We start from the raw sequence: 21,122 nt of genomic DNA, 5'->3' as shown, positions 1-21,122 counted from the left end.
GTCACTGCCATTTCATAAAAAAATGTAAAACTAAGAAAAAAAGATTTCTGCAGAAGGCAATGCTAAATGTTGTCATGATATCTGTGCATGCATGTATGCTAATGAGCGACTTAGAAAGTACCAATAGTTTGGCTTTGAAGAGCATGATACATGTGCAAGCTTCCGTGTGTGTGTGTGTGTGTGTGTGTGTGTGTGTGTGTGCGCGCGTGCGTGCGCGCGTGCGTGCATGTGTGTGTGTGTGGGGGGGGTGTGTGTGTGTGTGTGTGTGTGTGTGTGTGTGTGTGTGTGTGTGTGTGTGTGTGTGTGTGTGTGTGTGTGTGTGTGTTCATTGAGTTACCTGAGGACACACTTTAGTAATGTGATAGACCGTGGGAGGTAATCCCACTTTGCTAATTGCATGTGTAAGAGACTTTGTATGCAGCAAATATTCTGAGCATGATACACTGATGTTTTCAGTTTCCTGCAGAGCGTCATAAGGTGGAGCACACACTCCTGTGTCCCGTCCTCGTTCTAACTAAAAAGGCCGGGACGGACTAACCAGGCGGCAGAAATGTCCCCCCTGTCCCTCACCCTCCCCCCCGGTTTGAGCCTGTGCTCTGCTCTCTATATCCTCACCCTGTTGCTCCCCGAGGCTCGAGCAAACAGCCTGAACACGACCAATCAGCACAATGGAGGGGGATCCCAGTGCGGAGAGTACACTAACCAGGTAATTACTGTAAACATCCGGAATACAAGCCAATGTAATCTCAACGAGCTGTTTCCTCCTCTTACTAGAGACGTGTCTGATCTCTGAACCAGCAGACTGTTGAAGTACTTATACAACAAAAAAATAGTATTGAGGGAAAGTACAGATAATATCAGCAAAAAAATACTCAAGAGTAACCAAAGTGAATTTCTTGCTAAATGTGGTCCCGGTAAACAAATATATTATATTACATTTTGTAATGTATTTTAGCATTTTACCAAAGTATTTGGTAAAAAGGTAGCTATTTAGTGCATTATTTTGGTTGTGTGGGCCACGCCCCCTCCAATGTGTCACAAGACAAATCTGAGGGATGTTGAGATAACAAATGCAGTTGGAAAAAATATATATTGCTATTTTCATAGTTTGATTATTTGTTTGTGATATTTTGAACAAGTTGACCTTGAACAGCTGCTTAAAAGATTATGATCATATTGTAGTTGTTAGATGTTGAGATCATTTGAACTCTTAAATACTTACTCTTGGGTAGTTTTATTGAAAGAATTGCATTAAAATGTATTTTTACAAGGTGAGCATAACTAGAAAACTGACAACTAACATCAACTGGACTGCAGAATGATGTCATTTGATGCTCCATGATCAACTGCCAAAAACCAGAAACATCCTTGTCCTCATTGTGGTTATATTTATAAAAATCTACTGTCATATTTGAATTCATTCAAGGATAAGTTTACGGATAACATTGCGGATAGGAATGTATGTTTAAGCCAATAAGTACCCAATCTACCGACTTAATATAATATAACCATTACAAACTACTTTTTGCAGATTTGCAGCATTGCACATGTACACACATTGAATATAACAGAACAAAAGGAAAATATTTCAAAAGAAAAATGTATTGTAGCAAATGTTGTTATAACATCTAATTATAATTCATGTGCAATAGAAAGTGTTTGATTTTTGAAGTGTTCTTTTATTGATTTGCCAGAGTAAAAATTCCAGTCACAGCTAGGCTACCTGAGGCTGTAGTTAAATTATATATCACTAGATATTTTTGAAACCGTTGAGCAACAGCAGGTCTGGAAGTTCTCACTGTTTTGTCATGGAACAGGTGATGGAGGATGGGATGTGCCGGCTGGTGGCCACGCTGCCTCAGCTGGAGGGACAGAAGTGCCCGGACATGTTTCGCTGCACAGATGAGGTCTCCTTCTGGCTGCATGAGAACGAGGAGAGGAAGCAGCAGATTGTGACGCTGAAGGAGACCATTTCTGAGCTGCAGGAGGAGCTGAGGAACCACCGGCACCGCATCAGAGTCCTCGAGCTGCATGTGAGATCTCCATATGGACTTAGCAGCCCTGGGTCAACTATCAGCAACAATCCTCTGAACTGCTTTCGGTTCCTCTTTAGTCCACATGCAGCTCACCGGATGTTAAACAATGTGACTGCTCCTTTTCAAAGACAAGTGATATAACTTTTTTACACATTTTGAAGAATTCTGCTCTTTAAATCTCTTCTGGCATTGAATATCTATTCAGAGCCAGACTTTTAGTTAAATATTAACTTATTATTATGTATTTCCTCTGCTCAGGGCCTTTTTGCTAAATATTTGATCTGATAAGTCTTAAACATGGTTTGATGCTTTACTTAGCGGTCAACTTTTATGAAACTTTACCTAACTTTCTTTAAGAATCCACTCCTGTTCTGTGTTTTAGCACAGGAGACACATTAGTTGATTACAGTTCTGCAGAGTAACATGGTGACTGGTCATGGAGCTGGCTCCCACCCAGCATGTCCTTGACCTTAGTCACTAACAGGATTAGCCTGCTACTCTTCCACGTGTTGCGTCTCAGGCAGTGAGCCTACACAAACAGAGGCTGTCAGCTGGACCGCTCTGTGGCAAAAGGTGGACATTGGGCAGGGTTCATGAGAACGGGGCCATGGAGAGAGGGATCCAGGGTTTGTAGTAATGGGAGTTAGTGTTATCCTCCATGTCAAGGCTAGGAATAGACCACATACTGTGTGTCTGGCTTTACGTTTTAGAAGAGAGGGCTCGTCCTTTTTGTGCTGAGAGCCCCCGGAGACCTGCAGGTTTTAGTTTTAATGTGCTCACTTTACAGATGTAGGCCCCTAGTACTAAATTAAAGGCTTAGTTCATGGTAAGTTAAAGGCATATTTCACCTCCATAAGTATCACTTGAGAATAAATAAATCACAAGGTGTAACTTTGAGAAAATGTCCTTGCATGCCTCGAGCTAAAATGAATAATTCAAATATTCTGTACACTTTTTTTAAAGTGTCCTTACCCAGATCTCAGTTAATGCCTATATATGTTGTGTTTTGTTATGAGAGCGGGCTTTAGTGATTGAGTATTTTGTATGTTGTCAGGGTGGAGAGAGGAGCCCAACAAATTCCTCCTTAGAGGAGCGTTTTCATGAGTTGGAGCATCACTTTTCTGAAACCAACACCCTGCTGCACCTACAGGGCACTCTGATCCTAGACCTCCAGGTACACCCATCATAAGAAGCCACAAAAAACATCATAACTTATTTTACACTGGGCTTTTTTTGATGGTTTTGTTTCATTTCTGTTTAGAACCAGCTGCATAACCTGACACTTTTGCTGGATGATGTTAAAAAAAGCCCCGGGTGCTTGGTCAACATGGTCCGCCCCAACCCGCTGATGAGTGCCCAACAAGCTCCTCAGACAGGTACACTTCAGAAGCAAACAGTGCGTGCAGTCTCACGTGCTGTGACCCCCAGCAGAGGGCGCCAATGTCCCCTTGTGGATTTACTCCTACCAAATCGTATCTCACACTGTGTTCCCTCAGAGTATCAGCATGTGAGAAACTGTCCAATAGACTGTGCTTCCATCTACTACAATGGAGTGAGGAGATCAGGGCTCTACACAGTAGTGCCATTCTTGGCCGGCGTACCTGTGCAGGTCTATTGTGATATGGACACAGATGGTGAGTCATAATTACAATCACATGAGTAGAACGTTATTTTTAGCTGAACTTCAAGATTTTCCCACCAGATGTTGTCAAGCACAAACAAGTATTTCTCATTTCACAAGATGTAATACAAAATAATAACCCATCATACGTTGCATTAGTTTTGAAGTTCACTATTGTCACCCGGATGCTATTGACATCCGGGCATACATTTGATAATGTTTTGAATCTATAGGTAATGCTATTTGAACCTTGTGACTATAGTGAACAATGCTATTTGAACCCAGGTGAAAATAGTCAACAATGCTATTTGCACACAGATGACAACTGCATTTGACATCCTGGCATACATTTCATTATGTTTGAATCTATAGGTAATACTATTTGCACCCGGGTGAAAATACTCAACAATACTATTTGCACCCGGGGTGTACTACATTGGCTATTTGCACCCTGCATATATTACATTATTACAGTGAGCAACCAACACAATGTATGTCATTTATCCTGTTACATGTGTATCCTTCAAACCAAAGATGCAATGTCTCTGAAAAGATGTCTTCAACTCCCATTTGGACATTACTTTTTTTGCCGCGCTTTGTTGCATTATGCAACGAGGGGAGGGGAGAAAGGGGGTTTGGTGTAAATAGCCGAATACCTGTTGCTATTTTCACCCGGGTACAAATAGACACTCCGGGGGGGAAATCCTTTACACAGCCTTCCTCATAAGAGATTTCCTGATTTCAGTTTTTTTGTATCAAATTAAATAGAAAGTCTTTTGGTTTTTAATTAACAAAACAAGGCATTTATGAACATTACCCTGATAGTGAGAAATTGCACATGCCCACATCCTGCCAACTACAATGCTGTACAAAGAAAACAAAACAAATTTAAGAAGAAAAAAAAATAGACAATACAATATACATCTAGTAATATACCTACTTTTTGCCTCAGGTGGGGGCTGGACTGTGATCCAGCGGCGCATTGACGGCTCATTGAGCTTTGACCGCAGCTGGAGGGACTACAGGGACGGTTTTGGTGACCTGCACTCAGAGTTCTGGCTGGGAAACAACCACATACATGACCTGAGCACCCAGGGAGACTACAGCCTCCGCATCGAGCTGGAGGACTGGAGCAACAGACACAAACATGCCCTCTACCAGAGCTTCAGGTTAGCGGCATACAAGTGCACAAACACGCACAACCATCTCTTGCATAATGTCCCTACTCCATCATTGTGTGTTTGTGTGTGCAGTGTGGAAGATGAGGAGCATCTGTACCGTCTCCATGTGTCAGGCTTCAGTGGGACAGTGCAGGACTCTTTCAGCTGGTACCACGACAAGCAGGGCTTCAGCACCCCCGACAGTGGCAACATCTGTGCAGAGATCTCCCACGGCGGCTGGTGGTACAACCAGTGCTTCTACGCCAACCTAAATGGCGTCTACTACAGGGTGAGTGTACAAAGGTCGCCCCAAACATTATGCTTTTAATGTCATCGGAGTGTTTACTACTTCCTGTTCCTGCAGGGAGGCGTTTACACTCCTAAAGGCCTGGGGCCACTGGGTCCTGATGGGATCGTTTGGTACTCCTGGAAAGACTCTGACTATTACTCCCTACACAAAGTCAGCATGATGATCCGACCTCACTCTTTCAGAGCACGTTTGTCACCATGACCCACCGTGGCCATGACAACAGTGAGGAGAGAAGAGCAACCCCGGAAGTAATGTCTGCAGAGCCATCTCACCAGGGATGTTTTTATTGACAGAGCTCATCATGAAGGAACTGAATGCCACTCATGTCAACAAAGAAGGACCTCTCTTCTGTTACCTCTGAACTACTCTACCTACAGATCTGGCTCTATATCCTCAAAACTGTTTTTCTGCTGCGTATTTTTGCAAACACAAACTTTTTCACAAACGAGTTCTGTAATGTTCCTGGAAATTTCTCATTGAGTCAATGTGGAGTGAGTTCTTCCTTATTTTCTACTTCTATTTTGTACTTTAGTTTGATACTTTAACACTTGACAAACTCTTATCAATACAGTTTAAAATGGTACGATGTGTTGACAGAGGAGGCCTGTGCAGCTGGCAAGAAGACCATGTTTATTGAAGGATCTGCAGTTGTATGATTATCCAACTGTAGTCATTTTAAATTGCAGCCAACTATAAGCTATATCTATTGTGTAAACTGTTATTGACATAAAAAGGGTTTGAATACTTTAAAGGACACTGAATTATATTAGATATAATAACCCTTTGATATGATAAGTGCTACTGTCTAACAGTATAGTCAGGCAGAGAAGATGTATGAGGACTGTGTAAACATACATACTGTATTGATGGTACAATAAACACTATGTGTACAAAATGCAGTATTGGATGGTCCTTTTACTTTAGTATTTTCTTTGTAGGCCACATTTTTACTTCTACATCACTACAATGCAGAGACAAATTTGTACATTTTATTTCGCTACATTTGTCTGACAGCTCTAAGAACTTTACTTCTATTTTTTCTGCACACAAAACATATAAAGGACTACTAAAATATGATCATTTGTTATAAATTAAACTACTTGTAGTAAATACAGCTGTTACAATTAGAAGATTACTCAACTTGTGGATTGACAAAAAGTTAATTTGCAACCATTTAAATAACCTTAAGTCATTTTCATTGTTGCTTTGCTTATCATAATTGTAAGATTTGTAATCATTTGTAAACCAAATTATTTATCCATTAATGAACAGAATATTTAGCAATAAAAGTAAAAAATGAATATATTTACTTTGGTAAATAATTGCTCACTTCCTTACTGACAGAATGTGACGCAAGTGACACAATTGAATATATAAAAAAGTGTTTTTTGTCTACAAGATCACTCTGTTAAGAAACAGTGGGGACATTTCTGATATGTGGAAATAAGAGATAACTCTAATCATACAGTACACACACTGCTGTTTATCTGTGGCATCCAGTGAGTGTTAATTACATTCAAATTGCTCCAGGCATGGGTCTCCAGAGACCTTTTGCCTATTGGCAGGTTTCTGCTAATTTAGCGGGCATATGTTGAGCAGAGGTCAAATGTGGGCTGAAGGATACAGGAAGAAAACTGCAGGTCAGTTCATTTTAAACTATGGTAAATATAAAACAAATATTTGACACACTCAGTATGAGAGTATTTGTCTTATTGCTCCAAGCTTAGAAGCCCTAAACAGCTAAACACACACACAAAGAATATTGAGAATGCATGTACTGTGTGGTGCATGAAATCCTACATTATGTGGCCTCAACATCCAGCTGCACCTGATGGGGGCAGAGAGCTGTACGTGGGGTAAAAGGGCTCTTTCACTTGCCCAACTACAAGAGTGCACAAACACACTCTTTGACCCTTCACACAGGCTGCCGACTCATTCTCATTCCTATCCATCTCTACGCAAGAAGCTGCTAAAGCGAATAAGGGCTTCACTGTGAGTTATTCAGAGTGTGTGTGGTGTGCAGAGAACAAGACAAGGTTCCTTTCAAAAACACACAAAGAAACTCCCAATGAGTACAAATCATTGTTTAATAAATCAAACAGAATTTCTGCTCCTCTCTGAGTTACACAGTATTGCAAATACTCCTATACATAAAATAGTATCTCAGTGACAAGAAGCACCTGATAGGTCAGATATAGAATATATTTATATATATATGCATATTTTTCAGGTATCAAGTGATAAGAAAACAAAGCGTGAACATGATTAGAGACTGATTGCAAACTGGGTGGTGAAAACAAAAGCAAAACTGCAAACAAGACATAATCCATGGCTTCGCCCCAAACTCTACTTATAGTACAGATTCTTACAGCTAACATTGCTGATACACCTTCATATAAAACACCATAAAATGGTTAAGGACAAATATTCTTCAGAAGAACATGGAGCGAGAAAGAAGGAGGTTAATGTCCTTTAAACGCTTTCAATCATGAACCCCAACTTACGTATCAACATCCTACATTTTGTCTTCTCTCCTGAAATGTAAACTGCAGAGTCATGGTACGCAGGCTGGCGGGGGGGGGCAGCCAAGTCAACCATTTATATTTCCCTCAAAGGGGGCAAGGCACGTGGTCAAAACAGGAAGGGGGTGGAGCTTCCTGTTAGCTTTTGAGGAAGTGCAGGATGAAAGGGGGCTAGGGAGTGCCAGCAGTGGACATACAGAGGACACACACTCTGGGCTTTGACAACTCTTACAAGACTAGGATTCATAAAAAAGCTCCACTGCTTTCACCAGAGATGTGCTGACTTCTTCAAATCTTAACGGTACTATTTAGAGGCAAAACATATTAAAATACCGGGGGGGAAAAAGACAGTAAATCTCTGATTCATTGGCAACGCTGCTTTCAGAAAGGATGGCTTTGTTTTCTGTATAGGAAACAAGTGGATATCTTATCTTTACCACTAATAACATTATGGTAGGGTATTGATTTAAAATCAACTGTGAGCACAGGCATGTTGGGACCTAAAGCTTTACAAAACTTCAGATTACAGAAACTCAAATCAATGTAGCACTTTTACTTTCCTGTATAAGCTGCAGGCCAGGACAAAGGAAAAGTGTGTGTGTAACAAGTGTGTCTTATTCTGCTATCAATGCAGGCCCTAAAATAAGTGTCAGCTGCTGCACACGCGCATCAACGGTCCATTTACATCTGAGGGCTCGGACGAATGTAACACCATGAGCAGGGACGGTTGGCAAGAGCAGTAAAGCAAGAGATGAGGTAAGAGTGAGAGAAAAGAAAGAAGTGACATTTAAATTAACAGTAGGGGAAAGTATGCAGTGTAAGCAAGGATATTTTGGATGTTGAGCTGGTTTAACTCTTCTTTCTTTGTAGTGCGAGACTGAAGGCTCTCACATGGTAGTGAACTGACTGTGTGCTTCTCTCAGCTTTGTAGCAATCTGTGGATTCAAAAGAAGAAAAAACTAGGATGAATACAAAAGGCCGGCAGCTACACCCCAGGTGATAAGGCAACACAAACTGTTACAGACTCCAGTTTACTCTGTTAGATGGACGATTCAAATGCTTTACCGTCTCGTAAAACTTGACTTGCTCTTCCAAGTACAACTGCATGACCCTGTTGTAGTCATAGATACGGTTGCTATGGAAGTGGTTCATCTCAGCTGTGGGAGACGCAGAGGGGAAACCAGATGTCAGATACCTGTGAGAATAACCTCCAGCGCTTCAGTGATTCTGAGTGAGCGTGTTACCTTGTAATGCGTACGACATGGTGCTGACGCGCTTGGCCATGGTCACTTTGTCCTGAGGGGTGATCTTACTGGTGGCCACCAGCTTGTCACCCTCCTTCACTTTGTCTATGGCTGCCTGTAAGAATCAAACAAATAAAACACAATCTAAGAGTCTTCAGAGACATTGTAAGAAGACAAAAGACCATTAAACTTACTAGCATAAGAAATTAAAAGATAAGTAAAATATAAGTTTTGCATGTTCACTAAACTGGTATTTTCTGGACTGGGTTCCACCAGATATTTAAAAATCAGTTACAAAATGTTTAAGTACTTATTGAGCTTTTAGCTGATAAACTACTTTCTAAATGAGGGGTGTAGCACATAAAGTTGCACAGTTTAGAATTAGCCTTACCTAATTCACCTTAATAGTGTGTGAATAAGCTCCTCCTCTGTACGGTTGTGCAATCAAAAGCAGTACAAAATGTAAACAGGGAGTCACTGAAGCATCATAATCTGTAACATCACTTCCTCGTATAACAGTTTAGGAGGCAAACAAAATATGAAATGGTCTATTCTATAAAAATATATAAGACTTTTTCCTCATATATGCATATAATAATATAGATATATTTCTTAAAAGCTGGTGCAACTGGCTCCTGTCTAAATATATATATATTTGTTCTAATGATCCTTATGTGACTTTTTCCCAGCTTACCTTATGGACTCCGATTGTGTCCGGGAAGCATCCAAGAAGACCTTTATATTCATTGTTGGTCTCCATGACAAAGTGGAGGTCTTTCTTGGGCTGTGACGGGAGCAAAGAAAGAGACAAAATAAAGATGAATGTCACCATAAATCAAAAACAGGAAATAACAAAGCCTTGAAAGTGATAAGAAAAAACAGGAAGACATTATGTCAAAGGAGCAACTTCCCAAATGTTTCAATTCAACAAACCGGCCTCTTGCCTAAAACCAGATTCAAGTTTAGAATAGTGCAGATTCTCCTTACAAGAACACAAATATTTAGCTAAAATATCTACATTTCTTTCATATAGTAATACGGTTCAACAACTACTTTATTGCCTTTTTCCAGAATTGATCAAGTAAATACTGTGTGCAGAATTAAAGCAACAGTTACACAGCATTGTTTTACACTTCAATCTCTATCACATTCTGCTAGCTAAACTACAACAACTCTACAGCAGATTTGACAAAAAGAGTCCGAAGCAACATGAGCTTACCAGATGATTCCTCCCTCTCAAAGCTGCATGGTTATCAAAAAGTCCCAAGTTTGATTTGATCACACACCAATCAGACTACATAGAACAGTCTGAAAGCCACAAATAGTGTAGGAACTAGATTTAGGAAACACTAGATATGAATTTGCCCTTGGCTTCTTCCCTTACAGATACAGGTCTTTAAGAACAGGACGCTAGGTTAAAGGGGGCATTAAAACGCCACAAACAGGAAGTAAACACTGACCGCAAGCGGGAAATGTTCAGACATTGCGAGATATTATGGTTATTGATAGAGTTATCACAAAACAATGTAGTTGAGAAAGACGCAGAAAGGGAACTCTAAGGCCTTTGAGGAAAGAGAGGCCTTTCCTGAGGGGAAACAAGTGGAAGATATTATTCAAGACAGGCAAAGGAAACACAAGATTTCTGATAATAGTACTACGTACCTGCTCTGCTACCATCTGAGCTATCTCTTCGTATGTCTTGCCCGCTGCCGTCATGGCGTCAGTCAGGGTCGACTCGCCTGAAGGGGTTCAAATGTTAAAATGTCATCACACGTGTTTCCGTGTGCCAATTTGTTTCAAAACATACTTCCCTGCCAGGACTTCCTGCATAGTAAGCAGTATCTAATTCTGCTTCTACCATTGAATTTCTTGGGTTCTCATTCAAAGTAGTTGTATTGGTATTTATTGCAGTACCTTGGTATCCACTGCTGGTGAAAACAGAGGAGAGGTTTTGGAAGGCTTTGCCGATTCTCTGGTACTCTTTCGGCAAAGCTGTGGAGGGAAATAAACGACACTGTGTCAAGGAATTGTGTCTCGAGTTCACAAAATACTCAACACAATGATCCATTGTTAATACAAACAGTAATTAAAGGACTAAATGAATGTTTGGCCTGTGTATGGTAAAACATTTATTTAGCTTCAGTGCAGTGTTTACGTACGGCCTGTACACCTCTTCCAGTGCTCGTTGCCCACGGTGAGGATCTCCTTTACCCCGTCATCCATCGCTTTGGTGAACCTGCTGAACTGCTCACATTTCTGCTCCCTGTGGACGGGGGGGGGGCACACTTAATGTCAGTGCTTATTCAGTGTGTTTATTTGACTATTTACAGTGGTTTTAAAGTTTGATTTTAACTCACACTTCAGCAGGATCCAGGTCCGCAGCTTCCGGCTCTATCGTGGTGAAGATCATCACTCCTACCGTCTCATCCTTCTCTGCTTTTCTTTTCCCTGTTTTCCAGTCCTGTACCAAAGAATCCCTCATTTAAATTAAAGGTCCCCTATTATACTCTTTTTCATCAATATATTATAGTTCTCGGATATATACTAAACATGTCTCCCAAGTGTTTGACTCGAAACACCAAACAGATCATGCATTGCAGCATCCCATAATCCCCTCTGTTTCAGCCCCGTTTCAAAAGTGCTGATTCTGTGTCTGTTACTTTAGATGAAAATAAGGAGCCCCTCCCCACGCCCCTCTGAGAGATATTTGGTTAAAAAGAACACAATGGTGCTCTAGGAGGAGATTCAGTTGATAAGGTGGAGGGAGGGGGGTTACCTTGGTTGGTGATTGGCTAATGGTTACACAAGCCAAAAAAACGTTATGACATCATAAAGTGGCCAAAATCTGATCAGCTCATTTTCAGACAGGTTTTTATATAAATGGATCAGGACAAAAAGTGAGAGAATCTTTTTTCCTGAAACTTCCAGAATCTCTTTACACAGAGGGGACACATGTTTATGTATGTTTATGTATGTAAGACATGAACAAGTGGATTTTGAATAATAGGTGACCTTTAAGCAAAAAATAGAATCCCCACTTTGAGTTTCAAGAATTTCAAAGTAGGGCCTTTCAATCCTTCAATAATACAATCTTAGAGGTACAGATCTTTTGAGAAATGGAGGAGCAAAAGCATACCTTCTCGTCCTTGTAGGTGAGGAAAGTCTGGAACACATCACTGCAGGAAACGACCGGGTGCCTGCACATCCTGGTCATCCAGCCCTGCAACCGCTCCATACGCATCTTGATGAACTCTTCCTCAAACCGCCCTGGAACAGAAGGGAGAAAAGATAAAGATGATGTACTTATGTTGTCGTAAGCAATTTTACTCTTGGTCTCAGTCCCAGAGTCTCTCACCTGTCACCTGCTTGTCGGGTAAAGAGGGGATGGGGATAGCAGACCCAAATTTGTCCAGCAGCCTCTCATACAGCCAATCAAAGTGCTTGTATCTGTGATTGACAGTTCGGTTTGTGGTCTGCAAACCAATAACATAGAGTTAAAGACACTGGTTGGCGTATAAACGTAACTTCTTTTCATTATATTAACCATATTTATCCAGCTTATTTCACTGAATATGTAAAAACAATGATTAGATTATTCTGGATACTTACATTGGGTATGATTTGGTACTCGATGTAGCTCTTGAGCCCGTACAATTTTGAACCTTTCTTGGGATCAGCCACCACGCAGTCTAGCTGAGTGTCTGGGTAAGACCACACCGGACCCACTTCACCAACCTGAGCAGAAAACAAAAGGTCTAGATACCTGCGACTCTTCATTTAATGGCAGTCATAAACATAAACATAAATTCACACTGGAAAAAACTGAATTCCAAGCTATGAGACTAATGAAACATTACATGTCACTTGTTAGACGCTTTTATCCGAAGCGAGTTACATACTCAATACTGTGGACAATCCCCACAGGAGCAATTTGAGGTGAAGTGTCTCAGGGACACAACGACATGCTGACTGCAGTGGGGTTTGAACCTGATCCGAACACCAACGCACAACCCACTGCGCCACACACCGAAACAAATTGTGCTTTTCATGTGTTATGATCCAGCATATGGCTTTTAGTTTATTTAGATTTATTTAGAGGTAACCTACATAGATTGGCAGCCTCTCTTTGCTCTTAGCGAGCTGCTTGCACAGGAGGTAGAGCTCTGGACCATTCTTGGAGAAGCCAGGAAACCTGCTCAAAGAGAAAGGAAAGTTTGAATATTCCCCATGACGACACTGTTTTGCTGCTTCAATACATTTTGCATAGAGCTCAGGAATCTAAAGCCTTGTGTCTTACAGCCTATTGAGTCTTACTTGTTGAGGGATATTTTCATTGAAGACGCATGCACTCCTCCTCTCTGCATCGCTCCGCCGTCTCCAGATTCTGACTCGGGGTATCCTGTGGTGGACTTGTCATCCCACTCATCGTCCCACTCATCAAACTCCGCTCCTGAGGGCAGATACACGCACGCAGGTTGTGTTTTAGGCACACACAATACAAATTCAATAACCCTACTGCACAACATGTACATATACAAGAAGCTAACTGAGTATTAGAAGCTTCGGGGGAAGATGAATAGCCATTTGTAATAGAAGAAAATAGCTTTCGCCCTATTATAACAATTAAAACTAGCAGGAATGGACATTAAAATGTTCCACCCAGTTTATTAGTCAAATTCTTAAAATCACTGTTGTGTTGGGTAGAGAGAAAATGACACGCTGCAGAATGAGTCTGCTTAATGTTATCTAGATTATCTAGATGCAGAATATATTAATGTGATATGGGTTTCTTATTTCATTTCATGAATACTCAGCTTATCTATCTCTGTGGTCTTGAACATTGAAAAAATTACAAAGATATGTTTCCAGAGGCTATGAATGCAGTTGCACTAGCTCAAAGGCATGCAGCACTCAACTACAAGCTATCAGACACACGTAATGTTTGTAATTGAATAACATGCATCACAAGCTAAACTGTAAGCATGTACACTGACCTAAGCTTTAAACCTCCTTTTAACAACTTTATCCTATCTTCCGTTACTGCTCTCTGTTTTTGGTAGTGCAGACATGCTGTGAGACATTATGAAACCAATCATAAAAATTGCAGTCACAACAAAAGTCTGAAAAATTCAAAAGGTTTTACCACAACATGTATCAGAAGAGCAACATAACCTAGTCACACTCCTCAAGTCACAGCTGACACTTTCCAAAAATCACAATGAGGTTAATAAAGTGTTAATATCAAAGTACAAATTGATGCCTCACACACACATGCCTTTTAGGGATTCAAATCATTCTCAACTATTTGCTGGAAATTGTCTTCATGAGCACTTTTTACCAGTCCACACACAAATAAAAAGAAAAGCTTCCAGCAGGCGATGCACGGGATACCTGTGTAATCGATAAGGTAAGGATATGGGTAGATGTCTTTGGCGGGAAAGAAAGGAAGAAAAAAAGCCTGTTATTTCTTCTTGTCATTTATTCCACCAGTCAGTTCTAGTTCTACAATAACAAGTGGAAAATAAAAAATTGAAAACGGACAAAAAACTTGTCAAGTAATCTGTCCTTCTGAGTCAGGAGTGAGGTTCACTTTTCCATAGTCTGGCAATAACAGAGTCATGATTTGGTTTCTCTGTCCACGTGTGTCTCTGTGAAGGGAGTGGCCGGAGACAGGCGACTGAGCAGAAACATGTCTGGGAGTTAACGTCACTTTAAATCTGTAAAGAGCTGGATGAAATGTTTGCATTTTAATAATATATGCTGGATGGAACTACCTGGAGTTTTATATCAGAATGTTATCTGTATATTCTCAAGTATTTCACTTAGTATTGGGTTGAGTTGAAGGACAGGAAACAGTACTGTCCTGAATATAAAGACTCTTCTTTTATATTGCACTTTAGAGAAGGTGATTTTAAGAATCATTTGCCACGACAACTTGACGTTTACTTCCCCATGGGTTTTTATAATCTTCCTAGTTAACATAAAAAGCAAAAGCCCCAAGCACATTTGAAAACATCTTCTGTTTTACAAAAAAGACACGTGTTATAGTTGCAGATCATCTCACTGTTCTCACATATTAACTATAGGATCTCTTTTATTTCCCCTCAAACAAAGACATACAGTATTACCACATCTCTGGGAAACTATGGGACGAAAAATCTAAAAACATACATAAGGTGTACTCGAACACTGAAGAGTGGGGGGTGTAGCCACTTTATCCAATACTACACAAGCTTTCTTATTATTAAGAGTTTTCATTATTATTTGCTGAATTTAAGTCAGCAGTAAGTCTTGGCTTTCTATAACAACCATATTTAATACAGCCATATATTATTTCCCCAGAACTACAGTTTAAAATAAAAGTAAGCATAAACTGTTTAACAAGACAATAAAGCTAAGTGTGACCTTCCCATGAATGCAAACACAATAAAAAGCTCAAATAGAAGTTTTAGCACCAGAATTTCCGGATCATTATGGCTGTTACCTTATAAAACCTAGATCAAAATACATTACAAATAATCTTGTTAAGCATTAGGGAGTAAACACAGGTCAACAGAGAAGAAAGCAGAGGCAGCATAGTCTTCATTTCTTGAAATGATCATTGAGGTTTTAAATAGCAATGCTGAGTAGTTAATGTAATCCCAACCACAAGAATGAAAGTTAGCATTTATAAATAGCACAAGCTAATGGGCAGTGGCTTTCCTCTGCTGACACGTGTTGTGTTTTTGACATCAGGCTAATCATGGTTTTCCAACTGAAAGCTGTTCTTACCTGGGCCCTGGTACGCCTGAGGGTGGCCCTGTGGTGTGTTGCCCCAAGGCTCTGCAGGGCTCTTCCCAGTCTGGGTGCCCTCTGGATTGGCCGCCCAGTTATTGTTGGAGCCCCCCGAGGGGTCCGCGTTCCACACCGACCAGGGATCATTACCGTTACTCGCCTGCAAGAGACGGAGAGAGAAAATGTGAGGGACGAAAGAATGACAAGCATGAAGAGGGAGAGGGGGAGAGGGAGAAGGGGGAGCGAACACAGAGGAGGGTCCGGGCAAGTTTAGAGTCTGTTTAATGAGACCCTGACAGAAGTATTTAAACAACATGCTTTTTCAAACACCTGATGCGATCTGGCCTCTAACAGGGAACATTTTATGAGTTTGTATATTCTGTTGAACACGTGCAGAAACTCTAAAGGCAAGAAGCTGCAGACTTGAAAAAAGAAACTCACTTACGGTGTTGAATTTGCATACACACTACCACTCTCAAGTCCTCACACACATTCGTTTGAACAGCGCTTACAAGATGAAAATGCAACTGCATGCCGTGCTTGCGGTGCCGCCATATTGTGAACCACTATGAGAACTTGTGTGCACAGGCATGCAAACATGTATGTGTGCCCTTTGTAGGTTAATGCTAACAAACTACTAAGCTGTCTGAACACGGAAATAGTGCAAAGTCACTTAAAAAAAAAAGACATCATGCACACAGAAAAATACTGTAAATAATCAACCATTATTTCCACCAAAAAATGCTGCAATGACAAATGAGCACAGGAGAACACAGCATTTTTCAGATTTAACAGCACCTTTACTGTACACAAATATATCACAATGTAGAGAATATTTGTACGATTTTTCACGATCATCTGGAGGAAATGTTTGTGTTGTGCTCTTATGATTCATCTGTGTCATTCGTCAATTATATGTGAGATACGAAGATCTTTAGGTTTGAGATTCCCTGTAGTGCTGATTCATAATTTACTCAAAGGTAATAATATAAAGGGCATGGAGATCGATTGGTGGCGTGAGTGGAGCAAGTTGCACGGAGAGTGTGAGATCATGCTGATGGCAGGCAGTATGAGTGGGGGGGGGGGGTTATCAGACAGGAAAGGGGCTTGGGAGTAAAGGTTTTTTTTCCACCACCCCTACGATGAGGCGGTTACCTCATCAGGGGACGAAAGGTAGGGGGAAACTGGGGTGTCGGGGGTGTCCGGCTGGGGACCTAAGACCCCAGCATCCACCTTGAGGGGAAAAGAAGGTGACATCATCACAAAGCGCCAGCAGGGAAGGGTTACACTCGGCATGGGATGGGTTAACGTGATGCTGGATGTGGATGTGTGAGTTAGGGTGAGAGAGGGAGAGCATGAGGCATAATGGCTGACACATTTCCTGCCTTGACTCAACCCCTTACTGTGCACACATTTCTACTGACCCAGCAATACGCTCACAGTAGTAGAACTTCCTGCCTGTTAAAAAACACATTTCACTAGTTCCACAGTTTTTCACTAGAGCTAAAACTGAGTTATAAATGACATGTACCACAACGATTAATATCTTCCACAGCAGCTGCTCTCACTTCTGCATCTCTGGGGTTCTCACAAGCTGCACGGACGTCAGCAAAACTCTGTCATCACTCACTTCTGCTTTTTCTTCAACTTCATCACATACACATACATTGATTGAGCGGACAAATAGGAAGGTGATCGTTGAGGTATTATCGATGTAAAGGTATTTGGGTTAACTTCTCTACTGATGGTGGCTGAAATTAGGGAAGTTACAGTATGGCTGTATCTTAATCTACAACTCTAAATAAAGGTCAGAAAATAACCAAATACAAAATAGCATTACCTGGTTTTGTGCAGGTGCTGCTGTGGGAGCGTAGGAATCAAAGATGGACAGGTCTTGAGTAACAGCCCCAACATTTGGAGTAGGTGCTGGAGGTCCTCCAGCTGGGAACGACGGTACTCCCTTACCACCAAACTACACATTTAACAACAAAAAAAAGAGAAAAAGACAGAGGGAGAGTGAGAAAACAGTCCCTTTAGGAAAACCCATCCAGATATTCCATAGCGATTTCAAGACTTTCAAAGGTACATTCTTCAGTGGTTATGTGATCCCGTCTCATTGGCATTCCCTGGGTTTGCAAACTGGGCTTTATCCAAAATGTGTCATGATTGCAATGGCCATCGACATCTGCCAGTAGACCAGTAGAGAGCAGTGAAATGATTTGTTTTTCTAGAGAAACAGACTGTGACCTTAGATGAAGCATAAACAACAAGTGCAATTGTGATCAGAGTGTTTTTATGAACAGTCTGGGAAAAGCTGGAGAAGTAATTTAAGGTCAGACAAGCACACACATCCACATGAGCGTGTATGCTCAGTAAAGCGGACAGATAATATCAAAATCTGTGGAAAACAGACATAGTACATTGTTAGATGTTTCAGTGAGGCAAAACTCTTTAAAAGACTTCAGAGACTTGACTTTTTAAACCCTCTGTGTCTCTTTCTGAATGTCTTCTGCATGAATCACATCCCCATGACGAGCTCAGAGTCAGCGGACACACAAACACAAACCCCCTAATCAGCAAAACCCTGAAGGAGGCATATCCTGTTGTGATTTCGGCTTTGCACAAGAGACAGCCAACTGTTTACAGTCCAGCACCGCAGATATCTAACAGTGGCATTGATAGGGTGTGCTGTTAAATCCTGGTTTTTACTTTGACATAGAAAGAACACATAGTACACTAAGTGTGTATCTTACCTCGATGTAGTCTTCAGGCACCAGTCCAACCTCCCCTCTGGAGTTCTGTGCTTCAATCCAGCCGCCTCCAATATTCTGAAATAGAGCCAGGCCAAAAAACAGTGTGTTAGCAAAACAGACCTTGAGCAGACAGAAGATGGTATGTTTTTGAATCACATGCAAACAAAAGATCACACTACTGGGAAAAATTGGTGATAGCAGAAGACAAAATGTGAAAGCCAACCCCGTTTTGATAAATGAATCATCCACAGAAAGCTTCATTTATAGCTAGACTCATTCAGTCTGATGTAAGGACACATTTCTACGAGTAATGTGTTTCTATGTTTGATCTGTTGCCACAGAAATACTTAGTCATAGTGTATCAAGTATTTGAAATGCATGCAGAAACCCTGTAGAAAGAACATTTCTACAGAAAAACGTTGTAATTTTCTCTTATTTTGTATTGCATTTAAGGAAATAAGGCGGGCCATTACATGTTACAGTACTGACAATTAGCTGGTGAACTGAACGAGTATCTTAAGCTCCCAGGATAAATTCCTCCACAATCAGTTTATTTAGAGAAGAAAAAAAACAGTCTGTTTCCTGATACAGTAGTTTCTGATTGGCTTAAGAATGACTTTGATTAGAAAACTATGCAGGTCAGCACACAGTGTGTGACCTTTGAACTGTTGTCGGCTGGCCGTAATGACATCATGTTTACTCACTCTCTTTTTTCCTTCCTCTAAACGCGCTTGTGACACTCCTCGTTTATTTACTATCGGAGATCATGTGAGATTGGCCTTTATAGGATTGTTGGTTTTGAATATTACAGGAGAGTCACATGAACATACATATGCTGAGGTGGCATCACGCAAAGCTACCATAGCTAACTTCAACCACACTTTTAGGTAGAAAAAAAACCCTTAAACTCACAAAAAAATAAAAAGATTAGGAAATTTACTTTCAGTCACTATTTTAACTTTTTTAATAAAAAAACCTTTTACTCTCTTCGTGTCAGCACAGCAGATCCATTCTTTATAATCTGATGAAATAATGTACTATAAATCAATACAAAAGTAAGAATTCTAAATGATGACTGCAAAACAGAAACGTCATTCAAACAAGCTGAATACAAATAAAAATGACAGCTAAAAACCAGAAGGAAGTTTGAGGCATGCTGGTATAGATTTACCTTGTTAGTGATAGTGAGAGTCTCTCCTTCTTTCACCGTCAACTCGTTGTTTCCGACCTCAGCAGAGAAGTCATATAAAACTTGTGCCTGAACACAATCAAGAAAAAAACATGCAATACTTAATAATAATTGATGAACATATATTTTCATGTACACACAAACTCACCTTATACCACCCTCTGGATATTAACTCTTGCAGTTAAATTAGGACAGGGAGACATGCCAAACAAGTTTTTCTAGGCGTGTTATGATGATTCTTAACACCAGTATGAGCCAAAAATAAGGTCAGAACCATCACATTACCTTCAGTTAACACATGCCTCCCACATTGGGGGGGGGGGGTAAAACTGTGCATAGTATTCTAAATATGACTTGGTTTTTCCGCATCTTAGTTGATTTTTAAGTAACCCTACTCATATTAATTTTTTTATTTTAATGAATTTTGATTGTCGGTCCATATACCTCTACGCTGTAGTTCACATACACAAACTGTAGTTTTGAGTATAGACATTTTGGGTGAATATATTAAATTTTCGAAAGATTGTTTGTATATTTATAGATCCTGGAGACTAGACTCGTATTTTTCTTTATTTAATTTAAATGTTTTGTTTGTAGTGGGATGCTTATGTTTAGTTGGTAGGAATCTAGTAACACAAACACAAAGATGTAATCTCAGACCCACCCACCGATTTACTGTATTATAACAGCAATAACAACAACATGCCTACTCATATTAGTTAGGAAAATGTATTGATACTCCTAAAACTAACTTTATTATGTTTAATACACTGCAATTAATGGTAAAGAAGATCAAATATCACTGAATACCGCACTGAATGAACGTAGACATACAGACCCTAAAGACAACATTTCCCAGCATTCCACGGGGCAAGAAATGACCCGCACTGGAAAGGTAGTAAAATGTCACAAGACACTTTCTTTAATGAGGCACATTTTCCATGTAGTATAGCAAAAACATTTGTATCACATTTACTGCATACAGATGTGTCGTAAGTGTTCATTACATGATACTTCACCAAAGTATTGACTCTTTATAGCTTATCGAGTGAAGTGTACACTGTAAACCCAATGCGAGAAACTACAACTCTGTGCTTCAACAAGTCCACACAGCCCGCATTATTCGCAAAAATACAGCTGTCAGGGGAAGCTTGGGCAGACAATACACCCGGGTTGACATTTAAACTGCCCAGAAAAGTTGTCAGACGTACCTTAAGCGCCATTGTCGAAGCATTGATCAATCATTACAAAACAGGCCCTGCGGTTTTCAGGTTTTCCAATCCTCAGCTGGACATTTCCCCCCGCTGCTTTTCAACCAAAGGAGACGAAACGGTATTTCCTCCCGGTGAATATCCGCCGCAAAACACAGACTTCAACACATTACTAAAAACTGTTTGTTGATTAAAAACTCAAAAATCCTTGAAAAGGCGGAAGGAAAGCACCAGTTAGTGTAGCTTCAAGTTTGAAGCGCGCACAGAGCTGCTGACAGTGCGGAGGGAGTGACCTGCAGCAC

General features: G+C 40.5%; 2 protein-coding genes across 6 annotated transcripts; one reads left to right on the top strand and one right to left on the bottom strand.

The window, feature by feature from the left end:
• The first annotated feature begins 550 nt into the window (after nt 1–550).
• Nucleotides 551–5,961, top strand: LOC104947350 (angiopoietin-related protein 7). Its single transcript, XM_010773343.1, has 8 exons — nt 551–706; nt 1,818–2,033; nt 3,091–3,210; nt 3,298–3,412; nt 3,533–3,670; nt 4,610–4,826; nt 4,911–5,106; nt 5,182–5,961. The coding sequence occupies exons 1-8, from the start codon at nt 551–553 to the stop codon at nt 5,326–5,328; spliced, it is 1,305 nt and encodes a 434-aa protein (XP_010771645.1). The 3' UTR covers nt 5,329–5,961.
• A 1,235-nt stretch (nt 5,962–7,196) lies between these two features.
• Nucleotides 7,197–21,122, bottom strand: snx9b (sorting nexin 9b). 5 transcript variants are annotated; one of them, XM_010773316.1, is made up of 20 exons: nt 20,821–21,122; nt 19,592–19,678; nt 18,421–18,495; nt 17,508–17,639; nt 16,823–16,900; nt 15,665–15,827; nt 14,285–14,320; nt 13,208–13,343; nt 13,001–13,088; nt 12,503–12,628; nt 12,249–12,366; nt 12,030–12,160; nt 11,251–11,354; nt 11,053–11,156; nt 10,808–10,885; nt 10,556–10,632; nt 9,588–9,677; nt 8,894–9,008; nt 8,715–8,806; nt 7,197–8,584 (listed from the first exon to the last, which is right to left on the bottom strand). In XM_010773316.1, the coding sequence occupies exons 1-20, from the start codon at nt 20,830–20,832 to the stop codon at nt 8,537–8,539; spliced, it is 1,890 nt and encodes a 629-aa protein (XP_010771618.1). In that variant the 5' UTR covers nt 20,833–21,122; the 3' UTR covers nt 7,197–8,536. The 5 variants fall into 5 exon arrangements, with proteins under 5 accessions (XP_010771618.1, XP_010771619.1, XP_010771620.1 ...); XM_010773317.1 differs by having other exon boundaries at nt 13,001–13,085; XM_010773318.1 differs by lacking the exon at nt 14,285–14,320.

The sequence above is a fragment of the Notothenia coriiceps genome, unplaced genomic scaffold (genome assembly GCF_000735185.1).
Source record: "Notothenia coriiceps isolate Sejong01 unplaced genomic scaffold, NC01 NC01_scaffold00012411, whole genome shotgun sequence".
Classification (NCBI taxonomy): Eukaryota; Metazoa; Chordata; class Actinopteri; order Perciformes; family Nototheniidae; genus Notothenia; species Notothenia coriiceps.
The sequence above is the reverse complement of the archived record's forward strand: the minus strand, read 5'-3'. Positions and strand labels throughout refer to the sequence as shown.